This window comes from Rhizoctonia solani, chromosome 14, assembly GCF_016906535.1.
Source record: "Rhizoctonia solani chromosome 14, complete sequence".
NCBI lineage: Eukaryota > Fungi > Basidiomycota > Agaricomycetes > Cantharellales > Ceratobasidiaceae > Rhizoctonia > Rhizoctonia solani.
In genome coordinates this window covers 863,331-883,217 of record NC_057383.1, presented here as the reverse complement: position 1 = coordinate 883,217, position 19,887 = coordinate 863,331, and the positions used below count along the sequence as shown (strand labels likewise).

Sequence of the window (19,887 nt, the reverse complement as noted above, 5' to 3'; positions counted from 1 at the left end):
GTGTACTAGATATTTCAATAATTACACATTGTAACCAATCGCAAAGGTAGTTGCCAAATCTTTTCTCAGTCATCCACAACGCATGCGCCAAGCGCTAACATCTAGTGCATACACCAGGTATTTCAGCAATGCGGAAGTCAGATCCGCACTTCTCTCATACGTCTATATAACTGGGATGCAAGGACGGTGAGGGCCATCCACTACTTCTACCACTCCCATATTCTCTCACCGTGCTTTTTTATAGTACACTGTCATCATGACCGCTACTAAGACTATTGCGCTTGCTGGAGCAAATGGTTTTGTTGGCCAGGCGTTTGCCAAAGAGCTACTCAATCAAGGACACAAGTTGCATATCCTCACTTGCGCTGAATCTGTACGTGAGAACTCATAAGCAAAGACTTGAGTCTAACTTTGGTTCAGATTGAGTCTGCACCAATGCAAGAGTTGAGGTCCAAAGGCGCATCCCTGCATGCTATCTCATACAACAACGAATCAAGCTTGATTGATGCTCTCAGGGGTATTGATGTTCTGGTTTCAACAGTAGGAATGTCAGCAGTACTCTCTACTCAACTACCGCTCATCAAGGCTGCCAAGGTGGCAGGAGTGAAGCTGTTCTTCCCCAGTGGGTATGGGAGCGTACGTCAGGATGTCAATTTTCTCTGTTACAGTTGTTGACCGCTATTTTCTAGCCTTTTGAGGGATCTTTGATCCCCTCGCCAATGATTCAGTCAGAGAAAAAGGTGATCAAGGCAGCTCAGGAAGCTGGGCTGCCGTTTGCAGCATTGCACAATGGAGGATTTCCAGAGCGTTGCTTTAGCCCGTGAGTCCTGGCCTCAAGAAGTAATATATATGCTAAGCTCTGCACAAACCTTGATAGACCTTTTGGGTACAACTTTGCTGAGAAGAGAGTGACGGTCTGGGGAGACGGGAACGCCAGAAGTACTTGGACAACTTTGCGTTCTGTTGCCGAGTGAGCTTCTCTTCTTCCTAATTAGTGCCAGACTTGACTAACGGGCTATCATATGCAGCTGGCTGGCCAACGTACTCAAGATTGTTCCCCTGTCCGAGCTTGAGAACAGGTACCTGTTGATCCAAGGCAATGTTGCAACTACCAACAAAGTGATCAAGTTATGGGAGCAAAAACACAATGTCAGTATCAATTACTGCTTGAGTTTGACAGCTAACTAATAAAATCATGAATACGCCGTTAGGCAAGACTTGAAATTGACTATCGGCCTATCAAAGAGCTAGATGACCAAGTGAATGCAAACCCGGAAGATGTATATTCGGTCTTAGCTCAGGACTGGGCTTCTGGTCGAGGTGAGATTGGCGGAAGGGACAATGGGCTGTACCCTGAGTGGCAACCAGATACGATTGAGAGTATTCTGTGAGGTATCCATGTATACTTATATCTGATGTAGTAGTTCGAAATGTATTGCATGAGCGGCCGAGTTTTAGTAAATGTGTGCCGAGCCAAGGGGTGTCATGGAGCATTTAAGAATAAGTACATACAAAATCTATGCAGGTTTATCGATATAAATTTCTTACATAGACCGGATGGTTATTATATCCGTTGTGTTGTAATAGCATGAACATTTTCTTGCTCCATTTCTCTGCCTGCAGTCATGTATCTAGCCCCAACATACAAATACGCAACTGAATATACATGTATATACATCAAAAATAGCGCAAGCACATACAGCTCACGTTACAGCCCTGAAAATCAATTTCAAGGCGCAACTTTCCTGGCCCGCTTAGCCTCATTACCCCTCCGCTTTGACTAAACCTCCTACCAATTACACATCACAAACAACTTGACTAACAGTCGCCAAGCCCTTTCTCAGTCATCAACCTATGCCCCAAGCGCTGGTATACCTATGCGCATATACCAAGTGTTATTGCAATGCGGAAGTCGGATACCGCATTAATCTCATGGAATTATATAAGGTCCATAGCAGGGAAGGTAAGAGCAAGTCACTCAGTTTATAAACTTTACTTTGAGACATATACATCTACCTTGTTTTCGCCATGACCATTCAGACCATCGCACTCGCCGGGGCCAACAGTTTTATCGGCAAGGAGTTCGCCAAAGAGTTTATTGCGCAAGGGCACAAACTGCGTATCCTTGTCCGTGCCGAGTCTGTACGTCTATTTGCTTGATCCACAATCCCAATTTGACGTTTGTTTAAATTGAGATCGAGTCCGCGCTGCTGCAAGAGTTGAAGTCTAAAGGCGCATCCTTGCATGTTGTCTCCTACAACAAGGAACCAAGCCTTGTCGACGCCCTCCGTGGTGCTGATGTTCTTGTTTCGGCTGTTGGATTGTTGGCGGTGATTGCCGCGCAGCTACCGCTCATCAAGGCAGCCAAGGTAGCAGGCGTGAAGCTGTTCTTCCCCAGTGGATACGGAAGCGCAAGTTGCACTTGATTTATGACGACTCACCGCTGGTTCCTGAAACTACTGCTTCTTAGCCGTTTGAAGGCTCAACCATCCCTCGTCCATGATCCAGTCGGAGAAAAAGGTGATCAAAGCTGCTCAGGACGCTGGCTTGCCGTATACAGCATTGCACAACGGAGGGTTCCCCGAGTACTGCTTGTCTCCGTGAGTTCTGGCGTTCGACCCGACGTGATTGTGTTCTGACTTGCACCAACAAAAAAAAAAAAAAAAAAATACTGATAGGCCGTTTGGATGGAACTTTCCCAAGAAGAAGGTCACGGTCTGGGGAGATGGTAATGCCAGGAGTACCTGGACCACCGCGCATTCTGTTGCAGAGTGAGTCTGGTTCCTGTGTGAAACGGAGACGTACTCATCTGATGAGCTTTTGTTTTTAGTTGGCTGGCCAACGTACTCAGGACTGTTCCTCTGTCTGAGCTTGAGAACAAGTACCTACTGATCCAAGGCAATGTCGCGACTACAAACGAGATAATCAAGATGTGGGAACAGAAACACAATGTCAGTGCCAGTTTATAGTAATATTCGACAGCTTACTGAAAGTGCTCATGGATACGCTGTCAGACAAAGCTCGAGGTTGAGTATCGGCCCGCAAAGGAGTTGGACGACCGGGTGGACGCGAACGCCGAGGACATTTTTGCAGTTTTGCTGCAGGACTGGGCCTCTGGTCGGGTGAGATTGGTGGAAGAGACAATGGGCTGTACGCTGCATGGAAGCCAGATACAATGAGAGTATTCTGTGAGGCATCGAATATGTACTTAGCTTTGAAGTAGTAGAATATGAGAAGTCTGGTCTCGCGAATGTGTGCTGGACCCGAATGACTGTATGGGGTGTTTTGAATGCAAAATTACATAGACTGAGTGGTTGAAGATGCTAGGATGAGTCCAGAAGTTGACGTCTCCAAAGTACCGTCACTGCATGTGAATTTCCTTACCCCGAGTCATTTCCCTGCGGCCGTATGATCTTGCCGTGGTACATAAAGCTAGTCGGGCTTTTCTCTCGATGAAGGTTATAGTGGTGTTTCGTTGTAGGGTGCTGAGCGTTATCATTATTCGGTAGTGATAATATTGTACACAAGTCACATCGGTGGAGCTTTGCAGGACCGCATCGTTTACATTGGGACACCACCGAACGGATACGAAAGCCAACAAGTTACCAACTTGAAGCGCAATTTGCAGGCCGACACAAGGTCTTTAGGTGGGGGAATTTCCCGCAGCAAGGTACGAGAGATACTTGACTTGGCTCCAGTGAGTGGTCTGTTGGCTAGAAACAAGGTCGAGGCAGATATGAAGTAGTTTAGCATGGTCCGGAGGTGGCTGTGCTTGATCGAGAACGTTACGAGAGCCCGAGATGTGTGATTATATTGTAGATCTCCTGGACTCACCTAGACCGTGCCGGTCGTCTTGCGCGCTGTCGTGTTATGTGCACTAGGGCTCTTGTCTATCTTACATGACGCTGTTGATGGCTGCTTATAAGCCATTCTCCAACCGGCAGGCACCAAACTCTGATCAAGTCATTCGTCCGACATCTATTGGCCAAGGCCTGGCTCGGCTTTCCAGCCGTTCTCCTGCCAAAACATGTGAGCATATGCCTTGTTTTGAGCACTCTTGGCTTATTGGCACTTGGTGAGATTGATATGAGACGCGTGCTCTTGCTTTGAGCCTGACAGCAGAGAGAAGCAACATGGCTGTTTGCGACGGGAGGTGATTCACCCGGACTCGCTTGCACCCAGGGTCTAGGGCTCTTGTCTATCTTATATGACGCTGTTGATGGCTGCTTATAGCCATTCTCCAATCGGCAAGCACCAAACTCTGATCAAGTCTTCGTCCGACATCTATTGGCCAAGGCCTGGCTCGGCTTTCCAGCCGTTCTCCTGCCAAAACATGTGAGCATATGCCTTGTTTACTTGAGCACTCTTGGCTTATTAGCACTTGGCGAGATTGATATCGAGACGCGTGCTCTTGCTTTGAGCCTGACAGCACAGAGAAAAGGAACATGGCTGTTTGCGACGGGAGGCGATTCACCCAGACTCGCTTGCACCCAGGGTCATAGCAAGCCCTGGCCGATCGTTCCGCGCACCTGGTTAGTGTATATCCCTTCATGTTCACCGATAACCTTGCTCATTTGCTCTGTCGATCAGCCCATATGACCAAGAGCACCAGAGCAAAGTCTGGATAGAACACGCCACGACCTTCCGGGCTAGGCACCCTCCATCGGCCGTGCGTTTTCTGGTGTCGGCATTTTTTTAGTCCCCCGGCCACATTGCTAACTAGACGCCTACATCGCGTACTCGGATAGAAATAGCCCGAACAGTGGATATTACTTCACCCGGGCAGTTCGAGCAAGTTCGATATCATCCACCTCACGGTCAAATCACCCATGGTTGCCCTCGCTCAGAATCTCACAACCACACGATCCTCTTCTGCCGTCTACTTTCAAGCAATGCAAGGTCAGACACAGCGTCAGCGCGGGGTGGTGCGGAACTAATTATAGGGTAGCGGTTGTTGCATGATGATTGCCTGGCTCTCATCGTGCTTTCCTCCTCATCGACCCCTGGCTTCCCAAGAGTGTGCAAGATATCACAAGTGTCAATATTCAAGTCATTATTTGGGACACTCGGAAGGTTCTGCTTTTCAATGATTGGCCGCTGTTCTTGTTTCGAGCGGGACAATGCGCGCCCCGGGACGTCGGTAAGTACTCTCCCAGCTGGTCATAAATGTATACACGAGCTGAGAAATCAGGTTTATGCCATGCTATTCGCCAGAATTGCCTCACTATGAATACTAACGGAGATTGTACTCTTGCTCGGGCATTGTTCGTTGTCTATGTCCAGGCCTATGTATTCTGTGTCGGACTTTGCTTTTTTCTACTACTATCAACATCTCTGCGACGCAACAGAAATGCTTACCGCTTCAAGAGTGCCGACAGTCGTGAAAAGATTCGGTCAATGCTATCACCCTGCGATCGAATAAAAAACGAGACGGATTTGGTGGACATGGTGCTGCAGGCAGTAGATGGTAAGGGTGTCCTGAGTGTGATATAGGTGACGATAATGATTGGTACAAGGCAGTGTGTATTGTGTTTTCTTCTTCCCTGGTGTCATCATACAATGTATGCATATGATTTCTCTTGATTTTCCAGGTTATCTGCGCGTCCAGACATAGATTCAAATAGTGTGAAAAATAAGAGCAATCGATTCGGAGAATTATACAGAATAGGAACGGTGTATGAAGAGAAAATTACATGATCGAGACTAAAGGTTTTATTACATGACAGTGTCAGTTCAGAGTTCAGAGTTCAGAGCTTAGACATACAGCATTCAGTCCAAGACTCTCCTATACATGCTTTTCCAAAATCTAGAGTCAGATACCCCTTCTCGGATATCAAAAAAGGGGTTTGAGGAAACATAAGCGCTGCACGCAAGTCGTGGGGAACCCAAACCAGCAGCCGTGACGAGTCTGACACGTCAACTGCCCACCCATCATTGTTGAGCTTCCAGGCACCGCGACCAGAAGTGGTGGAGTTGGAGCTGGAGCTGGGCTATAAATATAGGGATGAAGTATGGGATGTCAGCTATATAGCTCAGACAATGCACGATCACTCCAACTGACCTTTGCATCCACATCCCATACCCGAATAGCTCTGTCACGCGACCCAGAGACAATACGTGCGCCATCGCGTGAGATAGCAATGCTCGAAACGTGGTCTGTATGTCCCATATGTGGGCCACTGAGGATGTCTCCGGTGTTGGCGTTCAGTACCCAGATCACATTGTCCTCAGTGCTGCATATGTAGTCGCCCCTCGGCGAGTATCGCACCTGTGCATATTCTCCGCAACGGTCTTCCAGTGGCCCCAGTACTGTCCGTCCTGTCTGTATGTCCCACATTCGTATGGTACGATCTCTGGAGCAGGATACGATGCGAGTGCCATCGGGTGAGAAGTCGATCGAGCGAACAATATCCGTGTGTCCTATGAGCGGTCCGAGTATCAGATCTCCGGTCTGCGCACTCCACACACATATCGTGTCGTCATGAGCAGGAAGCAATGTATGTGCCTGTGGGCGAGTACCGTACCATCATAACATAGGATGTGTGGTGTTCGAGTGGCCCCAGCATCAGCTCGCCAGTTCGAGTGCTCCATACCCGTATTGTGCTGTCATCTGACCCAGAAGCAAGCGATGTGCCGTCCGGTGAGTATGCAACTGACCTGATCGAGTCGGTGTGACCTGTGAGTGGGCCGAGCAGCATGTGTCCAGTCTGAGCATCCCACGTGCATATGGTCTTGTCCACGAGCCAGAGGCAAACTGGTCACCTGCAGGCGAGTAATCCACCGACAACACCGAGCTGGTATGGACTTCAATTGGCCCGCGGATGAGACTGCCTGTGCGTGCATCCCACATGTGGATATGATTGCCGGAAGCAGATACGATGCATGAGCTATCGGGCGAGTACGCAAGCCAGATAACATGCTTCCACATCCTTCAGCCACTGAGAGAGCCTTTTGGCGGCGACGAGTATCCCATGAGTACACGGTGGATTCGTAGGCACAGGACAAAATCCTGGTGCCATCCGGTGAGTAGCAAATCGACGTGATCGAACTGTTATGCGCCTTGAGAGGGCCAAGTACAACCGTGCCAGTCTGCGGGTCCCACACACATATGGTACCTTCATCCGAGCCGGACACGATATGCCTGCCGTCTGGCGAGTACCTTACTGATCGTATAGCCGTGTTTTGCTCCATGAGCGGCCCTGGCACCGCGTGTCCGTTGACTGCATTCCAGATGCGTATGGTCTTGTCGTCAGAGCCAGATATGATATGAGTGCCGTCTGGTGAGTAGTCAACTGAGAGGCCTGCGTGCGTATGGGCTTGAAGAGGACCAAGTACCAATGCACCGGTAGACGCCTGCCATACATACAGTTGCCCGTCGTGCAGGCCAGCGACAATGTGAGCGCCATCAGGCGAGTATCGAATTGAGTAGATCGGACTTCTGTGCTCTTCTGGCGGTTCGATCACGAGTCTCGTCTCGCCCGTTGTGGCATCATAGATACGGATTGTTCGATCGTATGAGCAAGAGGCAATGCAAGTCTCATCAGGTGAGTACTGCACTGAGTGATCGCAATGGAATGCCCTTGGAGTGGACCGAGCACCAACTGTCCGGTTTCGACATCCCACACCCGGATGGACCCGTCATCCGAGCCCGAGACAATACGAGTGCCGTCGGGCGAGAAGTCCACGGATGTTACTGTACTGATATGTCCCTTGAGTGGCTCGACGATGGGTCTGCCACTATATGCGTCTACCACTATCACCTCCGACTCCAATCCCAAGACGACCGACTCCCGTCACGCGACAACACCGCACTGACTGCCTGGAGAACGACCACGTAGCCAACACTGCAAACTGTCGCATGTCCATTGCTGTTCCACCCACTTCAGGCAGCCCGCGATATAAGCCCTTGTACGCCTGCGAGATAGGACGTGACGACGGCCAGAATGGCAACATCGACACATGTGAGGAGTGCTGGCGCACACTACGTTCGATCCAAAGCTTGTTGTGAAGCACCATGCGTCGTGCGCCAGCTCTTGCAGCTCAGGTGTATCTGTATGGGCCTTGTTTATCTGTGAGTTGCTGCGATATACTGTACTGCGAGCGAACTCACCATGGCCCAGCTATCCACTCTCCGCATCGCCTTCTCCGCCGTCTGTATGTTTCCTGTCAGGTTCATGATTTCCAGCCATGGCAGTAGTTGGGTCAACATGAACTCTTGCACCAGCGTCGATAGCTCATGGGGTTCTGTGGCAGCCTGGAGATGAGCAGCAAAGTAGCGGCATGCATAGAGCAGGTGAGCTGGCACCGCGTTCTGTATCTTCTGATGGAGGTTTGGCACGTCTTTGTCGAGCACAGCAGATGAGTCGAGTCCACATATGTTGAAACGTGGCCTCGTGGCAGCGATGCACTCAAGGCACAAGCGAGCCATGACGCTATCGTAGAGCTTGCGGTCGCAGCAGTAGTCTCCTGAGCGCTCTTTGGAGAGCATATAATCCGGGAACGAAGCATGCAACGTCGCCACGAGTTCGTTTGACCCTGTGATATGTAGCACCGACCACAATGGGCGAATCGCTGCCCGCACTCGATCTTCGCTTCCGATCTGTAACAGAGCAGCAATCGAAGCAACGGCCAGCGGCTCCTGGGCAGCAATAACTGTATGTAGTACCTGCAGTATATCCTCGCGTTCGGGCTCGTCTATTTCGTCGTCTTCGAACGCGGACTTGAGAACGATCGCGTACAGCTCATTCATGGCTTTGTCCCTTCTCGCTGCCCCTGAACCAGATGCCTCCAACACGCTCCTTAGACGATCGTACGGATTACGGCTGAATCCGCTGTCGCTGATATACCGCACGGCTGTGGAAGCATAGATGAACAGTACCCCGGCATCGGCCACAAGCTTTGCTATCTGAGCGTTGGTTATCCGATGGAGTGGCGCAAGTGCACTCCGGACGTACTTCTCAATGTCGGTTTGAACCGTGTTGTGTCGAGTTGATGTAAAACAAGCTGAGAATATCCGGTGGTAGCCATCCTTCGCTCCATCTCTTGGCGAATCTCCGGCTCCGGTCGGCTTGACACAAAGAACCGAATCGGCAGCTTCAGTTTGTCGCCAGCTTTAAGTATTGTATTGAGAACCACTCTGGTGCTCTCTTGACTTTCGCATTCATCCAGTGCATCAATAACAACGACAAAGATGCCGGGGAGGGACGCCCGAATTTGGGTCAATGGCTCGGAGATAAGTGAGGCAAATTGCATAGATGGGAGTTGTTTCTGTATATCTGGGTCCCGCTCCAACGCTTTGATTAGGGCTTCACCGAAGACATGCGAGTGCTGCGCCAATTGGTATGCAATCGAGGGTATTATACGGTTTACATCTCGACATTCAGGCAGTAGGCGAGAGCAGAAGAAGCTCGCAGCCAGCTGGTTTTCCTTGTCCAGCTCAGCGCACAGGCTATATGCGATGTGGTCTTGCCAGTCCCGGCCATGCCGTTTAGCCAGTAAACCGCCCCATCATCTGGCCCGGCTAGACGCCCATTGATGCATTTGTGCAAGGACATCAACCCTTGTGCCCGGCGTGCACTCGCCGCGTTTGAGCTCGGTTGCCTGTGCAGAGCAGTACTTTGCTGAGAAAGATGGGGAGAGGCGATCCAGGTACGAACGAGCATGGCCCGATTTAATTTGCTATAGGAACAATATATCACTTGGACACAGTCAGGGGCTTCTCCAACTTACTTTCGCCAGTTCTTCAGTTTTTCTGGACTGCTCCGTGATCTTCTTCATGTGATCCTTCGCTTTGCTTTCTTGCTCCTTTAGGTCTTTCGAATGCTGCTCCACTGTACGATGGACAGATCGGCTCATGTCCAACTTCACATCAAATCAGCCCATCACTTTACGCAACCAATCAGCTGAATCTCTCACCGAGATTTGTGACAGGTACCCGTTGATTCGAGTATAACACTCGTAGACCCTGTCTGACCCGCTATTTGATCGTATGTACTGTCTCATTGTCCCTTCGGCCTGGAGTGCTTGAATCGTCTCCAGTTCCTTTTGAATTGATCTGGGAAGGACGTGAGTTGATGTCCAATCATTCAACACGTGAGCTCAGCGAGGCTTACTCGCATAAACTAGTAATAGCATTTGACATTTTCGGAGCATCTGATCCAGTAAAGTGACTTTTAAGCCCTTCGAGAGTGGTTGTAAGATTCGACCGTAGCGCTTCGTATTCTTGCCGGTTACTGGCAGACGCCTGGTGTTCGAACACAAATCAGAATAGCATACTGCGTGAAGAACATTACAGCATACCTCATATATGTATACGCAATCGACCAGTTCGTTGAGTATAACCTTCAGGGGGCCGAATGCATCGCTCACTGGGGACAAGACGCCCCTCAAATCTTCGAGAAATGTCCAACGAGCAGAAGCTCCGTGTCCGCCTCTGAAGGGTGAAGTACGGTAACATCAGAGAAAGAGTGTGCAGGCTGCCGTATTGTAGCTTCAGGAGCGATCGAGGACTGTGGCGGGACCTGGATAAGTGGAAGCGATGCCGATGATTGAACCCTAGCCCCGTCACTCTGACCGAGCGTGCGTCGCAACCGTCGTTCGATTCGGTCGGTGAAGCGCTTGATGCTTCCGGGCAAAGGCATGTATATTTGATTGACGACAGTGCAATGGGTATATATGGGTCAACTCTGCAGTTGATGGCGAATGGGGCCGGGATCTACAAATCTGGCTGAATTCGAGGCATAGATGTCTAACAAGCGCTGACTCCACGGCTGTCATCGTTCCCAATTTGCACCTATCCATTATTGAGTGATTTCGAGTGAAATGATTATCCATTGACTTTGCCTTGTCCTATAATATATTAATTTTTAGATGTTTTACCTCACTTCAGTTCTTTCTGGCACAGATTCTCTTTCTATATATGCATATATGACTTAGCCATTTGTTACAACGCTCCATTACGAGTAGTACTATAGTGCCTATTAACAGCATGTGATAATGACATACGTTTACCGTATACTATCAACCACCGCCTCTCTTTTAGCCTCTGTATCCATTGCCTCATCGAAAGTTTCCAAGTGTGGTCAATCATGCGTTGGCTACTGCATAGTCGTACAAGCCAACCTCCCAATTTGAACCAGGTCGAGAGGGTGCACAAAAGATAGGTGTAAGAGAGTCATGTATCATTTCGGATATAAGTCGAGCCAGCGAATACTAATTTTATACCAAACGTACAATAGTCACACAGAACGAAAGGGTAGCGATCTCTATATTAGTAAAAGAAATAAATCTGGCATTTCGTAAGTGCAATATTCAATGCACGCAACCAAAGCGCTCACCTAGATTTCATCTCTCAATGCACGCGCATATATATCACTCATATCATCATCCTCGCTCGACATGGTCCTCAACACGGTGGGTTTGGGAGGCAGCTTAGGAGACTGAGCGCGAGCATTTACAGAGCCAGGACGAGCAGGTACCGGAGGTGGTTTGGACGACCCAGATGGGCCAGGGGGAGGTCGTGGGGGCGAAACGGGTGGAGTGGCCAGAAGGGCTTGTACACCCGGTTGAGACGAACGCTCGGCCGAAGCCGATGGGCTGGCCTGCGCTTCGGGCCAGAAACTCCAAATGTAGCCATGCGCAAAGGAATAGGCTTGGTTTGTTTCCTTTCGGTACCAGGAACCGCAGGTGGCGCACGAGTCGGACGAACGGGCCTACTTGGAGAAACCGGTGGCGAAATAGGAGCGGATGTGGTAGCAAAGCTCTCTTGACCCGTTGCATACGAAGAGTGGGAAGCCGTCGAACGCGCCGCGGCTGGATTTCGAGCAGAGTCATCGAAGGGGGCTTCATACACCCCAGCGACTCTCGCATTAGGATACCCGTACTGATGAGGCGAGGCATGGCTATGGCCGCCCGTCGTATGCCCTATACTCGGGTTCGATCCGTCCCAGTTAGGTTGATCCCAAAGCTCCATATTCCACTGCGACCTTTTCATGAGCCGTCCCCACTCCAATGCCCGCAAATCCCGACGACTCTGCCGAAAATATCGATCCTGCGTCTGGAGTCACCCCATGCCCCGATGACTCGGTGTTGTTCGGCGTATGCGCTTGTGAGTTGGTCGCCGACGCTTCACGCCGCTCGTCCTCCCGTTTGATCCATTCCTCAATCTCCTCTTCCGGCGAACGCTCTTCGGATCCCTGGCGTTGCGGGACCGTACCGTCAGATTTGCTGCGCTGGGATGCACCCCATGTCTCGCTCTCTCTGAAGTCTCGCTCGTGATACCCGTGCCAAACGTTCCTTGCGTCCATTCGCGGCGCATCACCGGGGTGCTAGCGCTAGCAGCCGTAGGAGATTGGCTGAACGTGGTGCCGACGCTGAGTCGTTTATTACCATTGATGGGACTTGTCAAACCCCGGGCGATGACGTAGAGGTCGACCTGTCCTGTGAATGAAGCGCCCGGGTCGCCGCACTATATGCATCCCGGATCGACCCAGTCCATACTCGCCCATGGCGAAATCGGGTGATTTCTCCCCGATCCGCTTGATGGTGGATTCGAATTCGAGTGGGCGCCACCCGCAGCGTCGGATGAAGTGCGTCGGTGCGGAAACGACCGGTACGTGGTTCGTCGATGCTGGATGCCAAGATAGAGGGCGGTGCGATATGGCGAGGTAGGCGTGAAGACTGGGGGAGTTGGTCTGAGTTGGGTCCGAAGCAGAGCTCGATGGTGGTGGTGGTGGTGGCGGCGGAGGGGTTGTGTCCATAACGGTGTCCAGCTGGGATCGGTGCGGACGTCGACCGAAGCGCGAAATCAGCCTGCCTTTCGATCGGCTCAGCTCGGTATCGGTTTCCGCACGCCATTCGTCTTGGAACGGGCTCGTTCCATTTCCTGCCTCTTCGCCTTCCGATACCGTATTTTCAGGCATGGGTCCATCTTCAGCTACAGCTTCCAGCCCCGAGTCTCTGCGCATATGGGAACGAAGAAGGGCGGTGTTGCTTGTCCGTACGATCAATAACTGGGCGAATCGCCCCAGGAGGAGCAGGGAACGACAATGAAATCGGTTCGCTCTCTGTACGTGCATGCGTCTTGGCTTGTTTCGGATGTCGTTCCCGAGGGCGCAGAGTTTCAAAATTGTCGTCCCAGACCATTGTCATAGTGTTAGGACTCTCGTTATCTTCTCCTACACCACCGTTTTGCAAGTCCTCGCGACCACGACGGCGTCTCAGCCAACTAGGGCCCGAGGTCACCCATCTCGACTTATGCCCAGCAGTTGAGTCGGGCTTGGGCACAGCAGCGGGCGAGTTCATATCCAATGGACTAAGACCTTTTCCCTTACTACGCAGGGGCCACATCGATCCCTTTATCGAACTGGTTGGTTTGCTCTGTTTGGGTGCCTCGTCGGTTGTTGCTGCTGCTGGTGTCTCCTCTTCGATTCGAGGCGGAAAAGTCGTCTCTGGGATCTGGTACGTATGCAAGACGGCCTTGGCCCTAGAAATATTTTCTCCTGCGCTATTGGGATGATATTCGGCCGGGTACGGAAGTGCGGGATTGGGGTCTGGGTGTAACGTCGAAGAGGATGCGCGTGTTTCCGAGACAGGCTGCGGCTGCGGTTCTACTTCGGCCTCGGCCCCGGTCTGTGTTTGGACTTGGGCTTCTTGGCCGGGTGGTTGGGGGATGGAACCGGACGACGAGATTGTCTAGGTGGTGCTGGGTGCAGAGTCGATTCCGGATTTGGTATGTGTGTAGGACAGACTTGGCCCGGGCTATCGAACGATTGGCAGAGTTTGGGTGCAGCGATGGGTCGTAAGTCAGAGCTGCGTCTTGTGTCTTGGGGGGTATAGGCGGCGGGTGGTCTTCGTATGGTGCGAAATCCGCTTGTGGTCTGTAACGCGATGAGTGTGGCAATGACGGAAGACTGGCGGAGCGTCGCTGGGCAGTTTGAGGGTACGGTTGAGACTGTTGTTCGGTGTTCTTCTTATTCTTGGTGGTGTGTATGATATAAAAGGCGTGGATTATACCGGGAACCTGCGGGTGAGAACGGGAGTGGTACAATCACCAGTTCGGTGGAAGCAGAGAGCGGGAACGTACACCCATCAAACAGTAGAGACCTGTAGCGAAAATAAATGAGAAGCATGACTCCGCAGTCAAAGCCAAGACAAAACGCACAGCAATTGACCCAAAATTGCACTCCAACGCCTTTCTGGAGTGGATTCACTTTACAAATCCTGTGTTGGAGGGATTAACCGACGGGAACTCACCTTGAATATACCGCAACAGGTGAGACAAAACTGCAGGAAAGCGATGAATATGCGGCAGGTGCTGGGATTCTGCATGGGCGGGACTCACACGGCAATACCATATAGCATCAAGTCAATTGCACCCGCCATGTTATTCGATGGCTGTGATCCAGCGACTTGGATAAGTTCTCAGAAACTGAAGATTTACAGACTGAAAATCTGTCAAAGAGTTGGCAGCTGTCGTTGAAATAAGGATTTCGCGGCGTAAATCAAGAGCGCTAAACGGCATGGCTGGTCCTAGGTCTGCGTAATGGTGATATAAGAATAGATCTAGAGTAATATCAAGCCCAGTGGAGCGTGATGGAGCAAGCGGGGGCTCACGTCATTCCACAGATGCCCCAGAAAGTCCACGTGAGAACCCTGAGACCCTTGAACGAGGATCTTACAAAGCCTCTGCGGAAGTCAAGCTGGATCGCCACGAGTCTTAGTCGTTGTTGAATATTCTGAACACATCCAAAGCCATTTCTCTCTTTATCTATTGTTTTCTTGGGTCTGCTATTCTTTCTGTTTCTTTCCGAACAAACCGAGTGGCAGTAAACCGGCATTGAGGTGCCTACGGATCCTGAGACTGCTACGCCTGGGCACATTGATCGGCACTGCACCTGTACTAGTATACCAACAAATCTCGCCACATTCTGAACACACACATCTCGACTATTTATTGACAAAATGTCTGGCTTGTCCGATATAATGAGCCGCTTCGATAAGCTGGCGATGGATCAGAAAGGTACGACTGGCCTTGAACCCTCGACGAATGCATAGCTCATGACTGCTCCAGAATTGATCTCTGAGGCCGAGCGCAGTGGCGAAATGTGGAAGGATGCATACAACTCCCGCAGCAGCGAAATGCCGCCCTAAGGAGGGAAATAGCCGAGCTCAAGCAAGTCAAAGTCCAGGTGCGTCTGCCCGTCTCTTTATATCAGCCTATAGGCTAATCCTCGTAACAGTCTGGCGCGGCCAATCCCCTGCTTCTTTGTCTGATCGATGGCGATGGCTGCATATTTAACGAGGTACGCAGCGATCGCTCCACTTGTACTCACAGACACTAATTATTTTCCCACTCCAATTTAGCGTCTGCTAGTGCAAGGCGTGGACGGCGGCCGAGAGGCTGCGAGCACTCTCGCCAGCATATCGCGATCATTATGGTGGCCACGCGGATATCCTCGTTCACATATTTTTTAATCGCGAAGGTCTTGGATCGACGTTAAGAAATACCTGGGTATTACGTCTGCGGTGTTTAGCGCATTCATTAGCGGCTTTAATACTGCATCTCCCTTATGAGTATGCTCGATGTTGGCGCCGGCAAAGAGGCTGCTGACGCCAAGATTCGAGGTGTGTAAATATCTCTTGTCTTCTTATCAACAATTAACCCAAATGCGTCTGCTTACAGAGCTCATGCGAATCTTTGTTCGCTTTCCTCATGGTAAGAACCCTCGATCTTCATTGAGCACGTAATCTGAACAAGCCCCCTAGTCAAAAGAGTGTACTTTGGTGGAGGACATGACAATGGATACACCTCCAATCTAGCGACACTCCAGACCGAAGGGTATCTTGACAAGATTGTCTTGCTGCAAGGCTACACCGAGGTCGCCGCCGAAATCAAGACGCTTCCTCTCGAGCGCTTGGAGAATAATGGATTATTCCTAACAGTGAAACTTTCGAACAAGACGGCGTTGGCGAGTGGCGTAATACCGCCTTCGACGCCGCCCATCATCCGAACCAAGAGTTCGGCCAAATCCCCCCCTGTGCATTCGGTGCCGACTCTACTGAAGAGCCCAATCAAGGCCCACAGGGAGGAACTCAAAAGCGAATGTCACCGCACTCAAGGTGAGATATATATCACATATATGGTATATTTGTTGCTGAACGCCATTTCTTATTTAGGCCTGTAAGTAGTTGCCACTCACCCTGACGTGGCTCCGATGACTAAAATCTTGGCAGTGAAACCCCGAGCATGCAACCTGCACTATTTGACCAAGAAAGGATGCAACATGGTACGTACCATTGATTAACTTGCTTATATATAGCTCACCCGGATGTAGGAGGAATGCAACTATGGGCATGACTATGAGTTTTCAAAGGAAATGCTGGCGGATTTCCGTGAACTTGTAGGACAGAACCCATGCTTGTCGGTAAATAAAGGTGGGTTGATACCTCTTTCTCTCGCTTTAGTGCGTCAACTAAACTGCTTAAATTAGGTCTGGAGTGCAAGGACCTTGAATGCCCATCAGCACACCGATGCCCACAGGGGCCGAACTGCAGCTGGAACAAGGAGGGTACGTGCAAGTTTACGGCTCGTAAGTCCCTCCCAACTATATGGTTGCCCAGATGATAGTCTAACCATAACCCCTCCGCCTCTAGCCGGAATGCACGATTCGTCCACCAGCTCCGAAGACGACGACGAAGACGAAGACGACCGTGTACTACTCGGGCCCAAGATCTCTCAGCTCACAGCCCTCAACAAGCGCACAGCTTCCAACTCGTCCATCGACTTCCCCGACTATCCCGCCGGCTCCCCGAATAGGCGCCCTTCGTCGCGCGCAAATAATGTCTTGGCCACCCACCGAGCCCAAGTCAAGAACGCATTCAAGAATTCAGTCACGGGGAGCACGCCAAAGAGCGCTTGCAACAGATGGGAGTCGGGTCTGGGCGTTCATTCTCGCCCGAGGAAGATTCGGATGAGTCTGACCTGCTACGATTCCTGACTGCCGAATATGGGAGCCAAAACAAATACGGCATCAAAAACCCCCGTTTTGCCAACGGGAAAGTCTACTAAGTTGCCAGATGGTTTTCATCTCGCTCATGAATTTATGACTTCTTGTCTCTTTTCTTCCCAATTAAGCGTGGCGGACAAGCCACAATTTCACTTTTTTTTTACTTGTGTTGCTGGGGTTTCCTTTTACACAAAATCCCACAAAATCCTTACAATTTTAGCATGTATGCACAGTTCTGATTTGTTTTATGATTTGCCGTGCAAATTTTGAAGCTTTGAATCCAAATTTGTTCATTTGGCCGTTAACTAGAGAGGAACGAATCTCATGTTTAGGTTTAAATTTGGCGAAGCACAGAGGTTTGATCCTATAAGCACTAATTAGTTCAGGCAGGAAGGTTAATAACTGGGGCCTGCCTTTATTCAATTCTGTCCCCACTGTATCATCATCTATCACAGTTGATCCAACCCCGCTCAAATCTGCTAGTTTGTCACATCACATTGCGTGAAATGTTATCATTCACCTTATGCATGCGATCCATGTATTTGCGGGACTTAACGGGGCTTATAAAGCCACGACCCGAATTAGCGAAATTGCCGGCTATACAGATATGCTGTCTATGGATTTTTAGGTGCTATCATCAAACCGACCATTGTCTTTGTCAAATATACATGGTCGTCCTAATTAGATATGGTGGTAACCAATCTTCCAGGGGATATCCCTAACCCACGCTTGTGATCAATACATGCTTTCCCGAAAGATATTATTCTATAAGGTAAACGAACGGCAGGTAACTACACGCATCTATAGTCTTATGATACAATTAACAACAGTGCTACATCATTAAAGTCCCGAGTAGTGTCCTTGATTGGTGGCTAATAAACGATAAAGCAAAAGAAAAAAAGGGGGGTCCATAGCAAATGTATCAAACAAGTGCCTTCTCATCCAACTCTTTAGCCGCCGCCTGGCTCTTCTCTTTGACTTCCAGGTATCCGTACCATAATCCCCCACCGAGTGTTAACGCGATACCCACGAGTGCGTCACACTTGGGGTGCTCGTATTGAACACCATCAAAGCAAGTAGAATAGTCACACCTGTTTCACGTTGGCTGTGAACCAGTTAGTTTGGTTCGAGGGCAAAGTCCGGGTTTGACATACCAGCAACAGTCATGCTCAACGGCCCTGCCTTACGACTCGTAACAAAGCTCACATAGTTTAGAAGAAACGCTAATACTCCGTTCAAGGCAAGTGTGCGCCATCTGGTGACAGTTAAATCCATGTTACTGGACCAATGGCGGGTTTCTCCAGTGAGGAATGCTATGACCAGACATTGGATGCATGCCAGAGGGGACAAACGGAGTAGAACGTCCAAAGGGTGTAGCGCCGGAGCCGTAGCCGTAGCCGTAGCCGCAGTCGGCAAATGGTTAGATCCGGACGGTCCGTCAACTGGAGCGTAGTTTTGATCAACCACGCGCTTTATTGAGGCACGTCGAGAATGGGCTCGGGCCGGGTGGACAGACTTGGGTGATACAGGGGTTGATGTGTCACCATGTGGTGTATATGAGGTCTGGATTCTGGCCTGAACGACGCGGCTAGCCAACATTGTTTTGAGAGCAGCGAGAGCAGTTCCAAGGAGGGTAAGTGCGAGTCCAGCGCGAGTGTAAGAATAATCTCCATATGTTCTGTACGAAAAGGGATATCAATAAATAGCCACATAGAAAAGAATTAAATCAAACTTGCGCAAAAACACACCCAGGATAACAGGAGTCAAGCTTTTCATTTTTCCGAGGTGATACCCACGCATCCGGCTCGCCGTTTTGTTGGCGTCTCCATGTTTGTGACACGATTTAATTCCCCCTTTGGGTGTTAAACCGGAATTGGTCGATCCATGCGAAGCCAATGACAAACAACGGGGTCGCGGCGCGTACCACTTGGTGGGTAGCAATGCTCACGAGCTGAAGTGATGCATTAGATGCCGCGATGTTCGCACTATACAATACGCTAAACAGAGCCAGGAGCGGAGTCGTGGGGTGGTTCAGAGGAGCTGGTTCCTGGAGGGTCTGTCAGAAGCTGATACCTCGGTTCAATAGGTATCATACATACGAATAGACCTTGCCACACACATATCCAGCTGCCAAGGGCAGCACAGAACGCGTGAAGTGCCGTAAGGAGCCAAGGGAAAGGAAAGTCATTCAGAAGATACTTGTTATGCAGGGTAAGTGCCAGATTGCATGCAAGATAAAGTGCGAGCCATATTCCAACATTTGCTCCGAGACCAGTGATGCGCGAGCGGGTAATACCGGCGGCAAGTGATTGGAACGATTGTACAGGCACTCTCCGAAATGATGTAACGGAGACAAACCAAGGCACCGGCCAGGCTTCACGACGCAACCCGGAATTGGGACGGTGCGAAGGAGTATACGACAGGGGCAATAGACTATTAGGAAGAGATTGATCTATTGATAAGTACTGATCTGATCTCTCGTTGGTGATGTGCTCAGACCGGCCTCCGCCGAGTTGGGATGTCTTCGGTGGAGGAGAATCGGTACATGCGAGAACGGAGAGCTCAGACAGGGATGGGGGAGGCGTTGGGAGAGACCATATTTCAGAGCGTCCAGGGGCAGATAGTGGGGCGCACGTATGGTTTCTCGAGAGACTATGACTAGACAACGAGTTAGGAGTCGGAGTTCACCCCCAAAATGGATTGACCGTACCTAGATAGATGACGGCCCATATGGTGGTTTCCTGGACACTTGCACTAAGGTTTTAGCTAATTTTGTGATAGAAAAGAGTGTGATTTATTCAATGTGAAAAAAACAAACAGAAATCGTGGTCGCAAGCAAACATTCGACAGGGGGTCGAGGCGTCTTTGTCATCGTCGATCA

The 19,887-nt window shown here is 50.3% G+C and overlaps 6 protein-coding genes across 6 annotated transcripts; 3 read left to right on the top strand and 3 right to left on the bottom strand.

Annotated features, from left to right (window-relative positions):
• Window positions 1-82: 82 nt before the first annotated feature.
• On the top strand, window positions 83-1,391 carry RhiXN_10907 (NmrA-like family domain-containing protein 1; the record flags this gene model as incomplete). Its single annotated transcript, XM_043330722.1, has 8 exons — window positions 83-117; window positions 183-186; window positions 245-373; window positions 421-636; window positions 690-820; window positions 878-970; window positions 1,029-1,149; window positions 1,212-1,391. The coding sequence occupies 8 exons, from the start codon at window positions 83-85 to the stop codon at window positions 1,389-1,391; spliced, it is 909 nt and encodes a 302-aa protein (XP_043186067.1).
• A 637-nt stretch (window positions 1,392-2,028) lies between these two features.
• RhiXN_10906 (NmrA-like family domain-containing protein 1) lies at window positions 2,029-4,962 on the top strand (the record flags this gene model as incomplete). The annotated part of the gene is made up of 11 exons (XM_043330721.1): window positions 2,029-2,142; window positions 2,196-2,386; window positions 2,481-2,600; window positions 2,679-2,771; window positions 2,831-2,951; window positions 3,015-3,122; window positions 4,234-4,335; window positions 4,390-4,532; window positions 4,591-4,669; window positions 4,755-4,899; window positions 4,949-4,962. The coding sequence occupies 11 exons, from the start codon at window positions 2,029-2,031 to the stop codon at window positions 4,960-4,962; spliced, it is 1,230 nt and encodes a 409-aa protein (XP_043186066.1).
• Window positions 4,963-5,747: 785 nt separating this feature from the next.
• Window positions 5,748-10,640, bottom strand: RhiXN_10905 (Vegetative incompatibility protein HET-E-1; the record flags this gene model as incomplete). Its single annotated transcript, XM_043330720.1, has 15 exons — window positions 5,748-5,990; window positions 6,062-6,420; window positions 6,525-6,603; window positions 6,658-7,551; window positions 7,599-7,693; window positions 7,752-7,914; window positions 7,983-8,060; window positions 8,111-8,901; window positions 8,955-9,327; window positions 9,559-9,678; window positions 9,730-9,861; window positions 9,916-10,054; window positions 10,113-10,243; window positions 10,300-10,432; window positions 10,510-10,640. 15 exons carry the CDS (start codon window positions 10,638-10,640, stop codon window positions 5,748-5,750), a joined length of 3,861 nt encoding a protein of 1,286 aa, XP_043186065.1.
• Window positions 10,641-11,336: 696 nt separating this feature from the next.
• RhiXN_10904 (uncharacterized protein) lies at window positions 11,337-14,382 on the bottom strand (the record flags this gene model as incomplete). Its single annotated transcript, XM_043330719.1, has 10 exons — window positions 11,337-11,605; window positions 11,674-11,977; window positions 12,006-12,194; window positions 12,242-12,438; window positions 12,488-12,955; window positions 13,002-13,629; window positions 13,682-14,020; window positions 14,052-14,103; window positions 14,254-14,283; window positions 14,342-14,382. 10 exons carry the CDS (start codon window positions 14,380-14,382, stop codon window positions 11,337-11,339), a joined length of 2,517 nt encoding a protein of 838 aa, XP_043186064.1.
• Window positions 14,383-14,961: 579 nt separating this feature from the next.
• Window positions 14,962-16,997, top strand: RhiXN_10903 (uncharacterized protein; the record flags this gene model as incomplete). Its single annotated transcript, XM_043330718.1, has 11 exons — window positions 14,962-15,019; window positions 15,085-15,188; window positions 15,240-15,302; window positions 15,374-15,495; window positions 15,575-15,624; window positions 15,683-15,715; window positions 15,766-16,119; window positions 16,189-16,286; window positions 16,335-16,434; window positions 16,491-16,568; window positions 16,621-16,997. 11 exons carry the CDS (start codon window positions 14,962-14,964, stop codon window positions 16,995-16,997), a joined length of 1,437 nt encoding a protein of 478 aa, XP_043186063.1.
• A 931-nt stretch (window positions 16,998-17,928) lies between these two features.
• RhiXN_10902 (Triose-phosphate Transporter family) lies at window positions 17,929-19,736 on the bottom strand (the record flags this gene model as incomplete). The annotated part of the gene is made up of 6 exons (XM_043330717.1): window positions 17,929-18,057; window positions 18,098-18,111; window positions 18,161-18,684; window positions 18,875-19,053; window positions 19,106-19,664; window positions 19,717-19,736. 6 exons carry the CDS (start codon window positions 19,734-19,736, stop codon window positions 17,929-17,931), a joined length of 1,425 nt encoding a protein of 474 aa, XP_043186062.1.
• Between the last annotated feature and the right edge of the window lie 151 nt (window positions 19,737-19,887).